We start from the raw sequence: 10175 nt of genomic DNA, 5'->3' as shown, positions 1-10175 counted from the left end.
TTAAATTTTAATTAAATGAATACTATTTTAATTATTGGATTGATAAATATAAATTATATTTTCACAATGTCAGCTTGCAATCAAATTCTGTATTAAAAATATAATATCAATAACTCACTAAATATTAATTGTATTAGAAGAAAAATTATATATCGATTTTTTATTTTTGATAAATAGATATATCGATTTTTTGTATTTTGGTATTTAAAAAAAAAGAAGTATATTATTGATTTTGTATTAATATACATTATTCGCGATTTTTATGTAAAAGTTTAGAATTTTTTTTGATTTTAGAAATTATGTAAAAGAATAAAAAGAATTTTTTTTTTGTATTTCTTCGGATATAAAAAAGATATATTTTATTTGAATTGAAGAGAAAAATAAAATAGTTGTAAAAAAATAGAATTGGTAATTGAGCCATTACCACAGTGGTGCCGTGTATTTAAAGATACCTACTTTGTAAATAGGTTAGGCGGAAAACCATTGACTACCATTATATAGGTTAAAGGCCTAAAAGTATAAAAAAAAAATTCGAAAATAAATTTATATGAATTGTTTTTTGGTAATATTAATAATTATAGCTATAATTTATAGTTTTACTTTTAAATAATAAAAAATTTTTTAATAAAATTACTAATAAGCTTACTATAATATAAAAAATTGAAATTAAAAAAAAAAAATAGTTAAAAATAGCTAAAAATTTAAAGAAATGTGGAATAGAAAAATAATTACCACTAAAAATTATTTTGAATTTAAAGAGTTAGCACTGGGAGAAATATATGCGAGTATAATTGTGATAATAATTTTATGGATTGCGGGTATTTACGGTATAAGAAAAATGGAAATAAAGAATCAAATAGAATAAGATGTTTAAAGCTAATTGAGCAGGAAAAAAAGGAAATAGAAATTGAAAATAGAAAAAAAGAAAATGATGAAATTAAAGAATAGAACAATAAAAAAAGGAAATGGAAATTGAAAATAGGAAAAAAGAAAATGATGAAATTAAAAGAATGAAACAGGAAAGAGAGAAATAGAAATTGATAAATTGAAAAAAGATATGAGAGAAGAATGGGAAGCGGAAAAGAAGAAAATAGAGGAAATAGAATTAAAGAAAAAAGAAGAAAAAGAAAAAATTGAATTAAAGAGAAAAGAGGAAGAAATACTGAAAATAGAAATAGCAGAAATAAAAATAAAAATAAAGAAATTGGAGCAGAAAAATGTAATTAAAAGGATAGAACAAAATTATAAAAGTCAAAAAGAATGTTATAATTGTGGAAAAGTTGGGCATTTAAGCAGAGAATGTAATGCTAAAGTAAATCCAGGAGTATTACCAAAAATATGTAAAAGATGTGGAAATAAAGGACATAATGCGGAAGAATGTTATGTTCCGGCATATAAATTGGTAAATGGGAACAAAAATAATGTGATTTCGTGTGAAAATTGTGGGAATTTAGGGCATAATAAAGATAATTGTTATAAAAATGAGCAGGGAATTTTTAAAGCGTTTCCAGCGGTAGAATATGTAGGAAATTAACAGAATAATATGTTTAAAAGAAATAACAGAGAGGATGTAACTTGTTATAAATGTAGAAATATTGGGCATTATGCGAAGGATTGTACAGTAGAATGACTGTATGATAGTAAAGTAAAGACATCAGGAGGAGTGTCATCAAAGAATATATTGGATCATAAAGTTATGTTTACAGGTTTACTGAATGACTGTATTATAGTAAAGTAAAGACAGGAGGAGTGTCATCAAAGAATATATTGGATCATAAAGTTATGTTTACAGGTTTACTGAATGATAATGAAATAAAAATGGAAAAGGGAGTAAATGATAATAAGAATTATGGGTTTCGTAAAAATATATTGGAGGATTTAAATCAAGAAAATCAAATATGTAATTTACCTATCTTTAATTTGAAGGATAGTAGGAATTATGATAAATGCCCATGGGTTAAAATTAATATAGAGAATAAAGAAATATGGATGTTATTAGATACAGGGGCAACAATTTCGGTTATGGGGTATGATGAATTTCAGGAATTATGGCCAAATAAAATTATAATTAAAGATAAAATGAGAATAAAACAATTAAATGGATCTGTAGTTATGGTAGTGGGAAGGGTAAATTTACCGGTTTTGGTAAATGAAGAAATAATATATTTGGATTTATGGATATTAAAAGAAAAAATTAGTGCCATTATGAGATGGTCTTGGATATCAAAGTTTGGGTTAAAAAATAATTTTTGAAATATGTTTCGAGGAAAAAATAAAAATAATGAAAGAATTAGAATACCGGAAATCTCTATAAAAGAAATGGGTGTCGAAAAGAGGGAAAATAAAATGGAAAAAGATTTGATTTTTGAGAAAATTAAAATTGAAAATGTAAAGATTAATAATCAGGAAATTAGTGATAATAGAAAAATGGAAATGTTGGAGAATGAAATAATGAAACGGGATAAGATTAAGAATTTAGTAAGTAATTTCGAAGAACAAAAAGATGAATTTGAAAATATAATAATTAGTGATATGGAACTTAGTGATAATAAGAAAGAGGAAATTTTAGAAAATAAAAAAATGAGGTGGAATAAAATTAAATATTTGGTAAGTAATTTCGAAAAAGTTCAGGAAAATGTTCAAATTTTTAAGGATGAAATATGTCAGGAGGAACCGGATGTTTCAGATAAAAATAGTGAAGTAAATATAATAAATAATCAGGAATTTGAGAAATTTATTGATTTAAAAAACGATGATAATTTGGTGAATACAGGAACTATCAATTTTGTGGAAATTTGTGGAAAGGAATAGATTTTGGAAGAGGAAAGTAAAATAATTTCAGAAAAATTTAAATTGGAAAAAAAGTTATATAAATGATGAGGAAATATTTAAGGATTCAAATTTAGAAAGGGAGAAAATAGCTGTATCACAAAAATTTCCGGTGAAATTGGTAAAAAAAAAAGGATGAGAGTGTAATAACAGAAGAAATTGATGGAAGTCATGATTTAGGAATTTTAGAGGAGTCAGTTAGGGATTTGGTAAATAAATATAAAGATATTTTTGATGAAAAATTAGGTCGTTTAATAGATTATGAAGTAGATATACGTTTGAAGCAAGGATACATTCCACAATATTGTGCAGTACGTAGAGTGCCTTTTGAATGGAGAGCAGAAATGGAAAAAGAATTAGATAAATGGTTAAGAGATGAGATAATTTGTCCGATTGGATATAGCGAATGGGCGACTCCATTAGTTCCAATAAGGAAGGCGAATGGCAAGTTAAGGATTTGTGCGGATTTCAGAGTAACTTTAAATCCCTGGGTTGTGGAAGTAAAGTATCCGTTACCGAGAATTGAAGAAATTTTAGCGAATTTGAAAGGGGCGAAGTATTTTTCAAAAATTGATTTTTCATGTGCGTATTTGCAGTTACCTATGAAAGAATCTACTAGAAAATTGTTAACCATAACGACGTTTAAAGGATTGTTTACGTTTTGTAGATTGCCATTTGGATTAAGTGTTTCGGCACCGATTTTTCAAAGAACAATGGCTGCGGTGTTTCAAGGGTTAGAAGGTGTTTTTTATTATATGGATGACGTATTGATTACTGGAATAACGGTAGAACAACATAATCGAAGGTTGGAAGAGGTTTTTGGACGAATAAGGGTTAAAGGATTGAGGGCAAGTAGCGAAAAAAGTGTTATGGGCGTTACCGAAGTTGTATATTTGGGACATAAAATAAATGGAATAGAGGTAAAACCGTTGGATAAAAATTTGATGAGTATTGCGAATTTGAGAAAGCCGGTGAATAAGGCAGAAATTCAATCGTTTATGGGAATGGTGAATTATTACCATAGATTTATTGAAGATTTTGCAGGGATAGCAGCTCCCTATATGAGTTATTGCCGAAAAATGTGTCTTTTGAATGGAAAAATGAGCAAGAATTGGCATTTGAAAAATTGAAATCGGAAATTAGTTAAGAGCCTGTATTAGTGTGTTTTAATAGTGAATTGGAGGTGATTATGGCTGTTGATGCTTCTAATAAAGGAGTGGGAGGAGCTTTATTACATTTGATAGAAGGTATAGAAAGACCGGTAATATTTTTCTCGAGAGTATTTAGAGAAGTAGAAACAAGATATTCGGTAATAGAGCAAGAAGCGTTGGCAGTTATTTTTGGTTTGACGAAATGTAGGGAATATTTGATTGGAAAGAAATTTGTAATGTATACTGACCATAAGCCTTTGATACATTTGTTCAAGAAAAATAATAAGGAGCTGATGATGTCGCCGAGGCTTCAGAGGTGGTTATTGTTAGTAGGTAGCTTTGATTTGGAATTGAAATATAGACAGGGTAAAGAGAATCATTTACCAGATGTATTATCGAGATTAGGTATGGGAGGAGAAAGTAATTGTATAATGGAGGATAAGATGGATAAAAAAACATTAATTCGGATATTAACGGGGGGTTTTAAAGGTAACTACTTGGAAAGAAATACAGGAATATACTCTGAAGGATAGTGAATTAGGTTTGTTAAAATTATTTTTAACAGGTAAAAGAGCGTGGAATGATAAAGGAAATAAATATAAAAATATAGAAACTGAATTGGTAATAATTGATATTGTATAATGAGGGAAAATAGAGTTATAGTCCCATGACGATTAAGGGAAAGGGTTTTAAATATGTTACATGCGGGGCATCAAGGAATAGAAAAAATGAAGCAATGGGGAAGAGAATATGTATGGTGGCCAGGAATGAATGAAGAAATTAATGATTTGGGTAAAAGTTGTGAGGTTTGCAATTCCTGGTCCGATATGCCCCGGAAGGAAAAGGGTAGTAATTGGCCAAAAGTTAAAGGACCCTGGATAAGATTGCATTTGGATTTTTTTGAATGGGAAGGAAAAAAGTTTATTCTGAGTGTAGATGCATTTTCGAAATGGATTGAGTTTGAAGAAGTACATGGTTTAACAGCGGGAATAGTAATAAGACATTGCAAGAAATTGTTTTTGAGATATGGTATTCCAAGTATTATGGTGTCAGATGGAGGACCGGCTTTTATAAATGTGTTGTTTAAAAAATTTTGTGTAAAGATGAATGTGAGACATATAATGTCACCACCGTACCATCCTAGTTCAAATAGGCAGGCTGAACGGATGGTATCGATAGTGAAAAATTGGTTAAAAAAGAATAAAGAAAGTAAAGGAGAATTGTGGATAACGCAATTGTATTACAATAGTGCGATTGGAAAGGATGGCAAATCACCAGCAGAGAAAATGATGGGAAGAAAAATTAATTTCTTTTTGGATAGTTTGAGACCAGTAGATACGGATGTAGAAACGGGAGATAATGTTTTTTTGAAATTTGTGGTTGATCAATTAGTATGGGTTCGGATGTATGGAATGAATAAAAAATGGGAAAAAGGAATAGTTATAGAGAATGTGGGAAATAAAGTACTAAAAGTTAGATTGGAAGACCATAGTCAGGTCACGAGACATAGAACAGTTAAGAGCAAGGGTATAAATTTTGTGAAATTTGTATAGGATCGAATAGAAATAGTTTAATTAAAGTAGAAGGAAATTTTGGAGAATTGAGACTCTTGTAGGGCAGCCAATCTTAATTTGTGGACCGTGAATGTAAATATGTATAAATAGAGAGTTTGTAGAAAATAAATAAAATCAGGAGAAAGATTAAATATATGAGGTTAAGTGGCCATAGGACGATCGCTAAAGAATTAGCTATGTGATGTATTAAACACGTGATGTTTTTGAAATTATTAATTGAATAAAGAATTCAATTCAGGAGAAAATTTGTAAAAAAAAATTGAGGGTAGTGTAAAGAGATGATTAATTAGAGAAGTTGGTAAAATAAGAAATTGTAAAAGTTTAAATAGAAATTTGTGATAGTTAAAGAGTTAAAAAAGAGATAATTAATTAGATAAGTTGGTAAAATAAGAAATTGTAAAAGTTTAAATAGGAATTTGTGATAGTTAAAGAGTTTAAATTGTAATCAATTTAGGCGGTGTGTAAAAGAGAAATTTGTTTTACGAAAGGAATTAGGTTGAAAGGAAAAGAAAAAAAACAACTGGTAGGGTAGTATGTAAAATATTCTGTAAAGTTAAGGAAAAAGATTTATAAAAAAAAAATTGTGTTATTTTCAAGTTAGGTATGTGTTATATGTAAAATGTTTTATAAAGTTAAAGAAAGAGAGTTTAAAAAAAAAGAAAAAATTGTGTTATTTTCAAGTATGGTATGGGTTATATTAGTGTTTGGATAAAAAGGGAAGAAATAATAATAATAGTTTTTATTATTTTTGTTGGTCGTAAAAAAAAAGAAAGAAATTATTGTGTAATATCCATTTGTGTAAATTGTTGTTGTTAGATTTTTTTTTTTAAATCAAGAGAAAGAAAAATATTTTGAATTTATGGAGACCTACTACATAAAGACTAATAGAACTATGTTGCAGATTAATTCTTTAGACATGACGAATCCACTAGCGGACAAATGGCACAATGCGTGGATTGATCAACAGACTGGAGAAGGAGCCCTGTCGACAACCTCGTATGATCCAACGTCCTCGCAAGGTATGGCAACTTTACAAGCAAATTACGCGTCAGGGCAGGCAACTATTCAATCGCGGCAAATGGGAATGAGGGGGCTCAGTTTAAACTGTTTCAATTGCGGGGGAAGAGGACATAAAGCCCGGGAATGTGCAAGTGGAACAAGCAGCTCATATACGTTAAACCATGGGATGTTGGGCTGGGGGCCAACAGCGGAGTGCGCAAGATTGTTAGCCCGGGAAGCCGAAGAGTTCGCAGAAAGACGTTTGTTGTATAAATTCTGCCAAGCAGCTGAAAATGAAAAGGTGCCAGGTGGGACAACGATGGATTTTGGAAAGAAGGAAATTCAGAATGAAGTCGGAAATTCGAAAATGTTGGTTCAAAAAAATATTAATTTTAATGTTAATGGAACGGAGGTGGAGATGAGTGACTTCCTAGAGGAGTTGATCATTAACGCCCCGGCTCCATGATTTTTTTAAGTTGCGTAAATGTTTTTTTTATAATAAATAAATTTTAAGGAAATTTAGTTTTTTTTGTATTGCGTTCATTTTTTAGTGTACCCTGGAGTTCATCCTTAGAAGGGGGTACATGTTGTAGAAAATTATATATCGATTTTTTATTTTTGATAAATAGATATATCGATTTTTTGTATTTTGGTATTTAAAAAAAAGTATTTGTATTAATATACATTATTCGCGATTTTATGTAAAAGTTTAGAATTTTTTTTGATTTTAGAAATTATGTAAAAGAATAAAAAGAATTTTTTTTTTGGATTTCTTCGGATATGAAAAAGATATATTTTATTTGAATTGAAGAGAAAAATAAAATAGAAGAGAAAAATAAAATAGAAGAGAAAAATAAAATAGAAGAGAAAAATAAAATAGAAGAGAAAAATAAAATAGAAGAGAAAAATAAAATAGAAGAGAAAAATAAAATAGTTGTAAAGAAAATAGAATTGGTAATTGAGCCATTACCACAATTAATTTAGCTTTAACACTTGAAATTTAATTAACTTTTATTATTTTAATTATTATATAACCTTAAACCCCAATTAAATAAATATAATCAAATTTTATTTGAAAATTTACAAATTTAATATTGTAATTACCCGAGTTCAAAATGACTAATCAACTGTATATTTTTTTTAAAAATTTATTATCATACCTATTCCAAAAATATTTTCAAGGTTCAAATTAGTATAAGAGATTTCTTTATAAAAACATTTAGTTTATAATCATCTACTATATAAAGTTGTTTGTAAAATATTAGATAAAATGCCACTTTTATAAACATATTTGACAGTTTTATAATATATTACAGTTAATATTATAATAAATTAACTAATAAATGGTTTTGATAATAAATATAGTAACAATTTGCATACAAGTATTTAACGCTATCTATTTATTAATATTAATTTTAAAAGTTAAACATTCTATTATTCATCCTGCAATAGATGTTTTGATATCTCTTCTTCTCTTTTTTTACGTGTTTTAGGAAAGCTATTTTTTTCTTTTTCGAAAAACAGTTTTGAGTTAAATTTTAATACAAGTATATTTTTGATATTATTACAAACTACTATTATTTTAAGATATAATATACTAAGGTGGTGCGACAATATATAAAATCTTAATTGTTTCATCATAACATTCTGGTCTTTATTTTATAATTACAAAATGTTTCATCTAGAATATGGCATAATTGCTATATAAATAACTTAAGGCTTCAATATATTTGCAATTTCTTCTAAAGATTTTTAGTGTTTTAGTTTTCAATTTATCTAAGATAATAAATTCTGATGAATTAACATCCTGAGTGTCATAGCTATGACTGCAAATTAACCAGCATCTATTATTTGTCGCTTTGTAAGTTAAGGTTATTACTACAGCTGCTGAGAGCATATGATTGCATATTTTATATAAGCAATAATGGTCAACTGTGTAATCGTTTATATATCATTAAAAATGGAAGATAATCATATGGAAATTTAATATCTCACAATTTTCTCGATTACTTATCTAGCTTTCAACATGTCATCTAAGTGAAAGCTCTAACCATCATATAGTTTTATCATTTGGATTGGTCATTTATATTTTCTTCTTCAAGAATTGTTGATTTGGTTAGGCCTATAAATTTTTCCTTATTAGTTCATTCTATAAAACATTGTCTAAAATAGTAGTTATATTAGTTTCATGACCTTTTGTCAATGTAAGTTGCTAATAATTATATTATATTATGTGGTTTTTAAACCATTATCAATTGAGGCATATGTATGAATTAATTAATCCTTTTTATCACTTGTAATTCTTTAGGAAATTTTTTTTATATCATCAATCGAAAATATTTTTTACTGTAATAAATAGATTTTGTATTAAAAAATATTATTTTTAGAAATGTCTTATATTGTTTAATTATTTATATGCGAGTTTATTGTATGTTATAATAAATGACAAAATATGGAATTCAGAATAATTGTTCAGAGTTAGCAAATTTAAAAAAGTATAATATATTTAATAAAACCAGGCCCGCCCCCCACAAAATTTTTTTAGTTGAGCCCCCTGAGATTGTAAAGGCTAGCGACGCCCCTGCTAGGTGTCATAAACAGAGAGACTTAAAAAAGAATTTATTTATTTCGGTTCGGGTGCAAAAATATTTTTAGATATGTTGACCAGTTCTGCCCGTTGTCATACCCTTCCTTAGTTTTTTAAATAATTTAGGTATTAAGGTTGGCAGGGAGAAACACCAAATCAAGAAAGTATTTTAAATTTTCATTTTCATTTATTTAAAAAAATATTTTACTAAAAATGTAGTAAATTTTCATCCTTATATAGCTTTTAAAAATCAATTTAATAGTTTCATAAACGAAAAATCAATTTAATAGTTTACATAAACGGTAATCATTTTAAATCAAACTATTAATTTAATATTATATAATCAGTCTATAAGGTTAATATTAAGTTAATATAAAGAATAAAAAAAATAAATCCGCGAAAAAGAAATATTAAAAAAAATCAATCAGGATATCTTAACATTAGGGAAAAAATTTCAAACTCAAAATATATTTTATTCATTTTACTGATATATATTAAGTTTAATATTCCCTATTTTACAATGCGATGCGATGTGGTAGACAAGGAGAAAATAGGAAGTAAAATTTGTTTTAATATTACTCTTATATTGATATCTAAACTAAAACTTCTTTTAAATCTTTTAAATCGATAAAACCCCCTCCTTAGATATTGAATTTAATATAAATAATCTAGGAAATTTCTTTTATTTAAAAGATTGATCTACGAAATAACAATGATAGAGAACATAAAAATTAGAAAAGGTTTCCATCCACGCGATAATTCGTTCGCAATTTTTATTAATTGTATAAACGCACTTGAAATTAGTATTCTTAAATTGTCCATCTTTATGCTAAAATATTTAGAAAAATTCAAATATTACAAATTTTTATATCAAATTTGAAAAATGAAAATTTTGTAGACAAATAAATTTAGGGAAATTAACAGAGTTTTACAAAAGATCTTCTGAAGATTTTTGAGCAAGACCTCGCTCAAAAACCAAATCTATGAAGATCGTAAAATTTGAAGATGTCTTATTTTAAAAAAAATTTGAGTAAC

The 10175-nt window shown here is 27.3% G+C and overlaps 1 protein-coding gene across 1 annotated transcript; it reads left to right on the top strand.

Annotated features, from left to right (window-relative positions):
* The first annotated feature begins 1057 nt into the window (after positions 1–1057).
* On the top strand, positions 1058–1534 carry LOC135930220 (uncharacterized). Its single transcript, XM_065467003.1, has one exon. It carries the CDS (start codon positions 1058–1060, stop codon positions 1532–1534), a length of 477 nt encoding a protein of 158 aa, XP_065323075.1.
* Positions 1535–10175: the final 8641 nt, after the last annotated feature.

This window comes from Gordionus sp. m RMFG-2023, chromosome 5 (genome assembly GCF_954871325.1).
Source record: "Gordionus sp. m RMFG-2023 chromosome 5, tfGorSpeb1-WG-v2, whole genome shotgun sequence".
In the NCBI taxonomy this organism is placed as follows: Eukaryota; Metazoa; Nematomorpha; class Gordioida; order Chordodea; family Parachordodidae; genus Gordionus; species Gordionus sp. m RMFG-2023.
The sequence above is the reverse complement of the archived record's forward strand: the minus strand, read 5'-3'. Positions and strand labels throughout refer to the sequence as shown.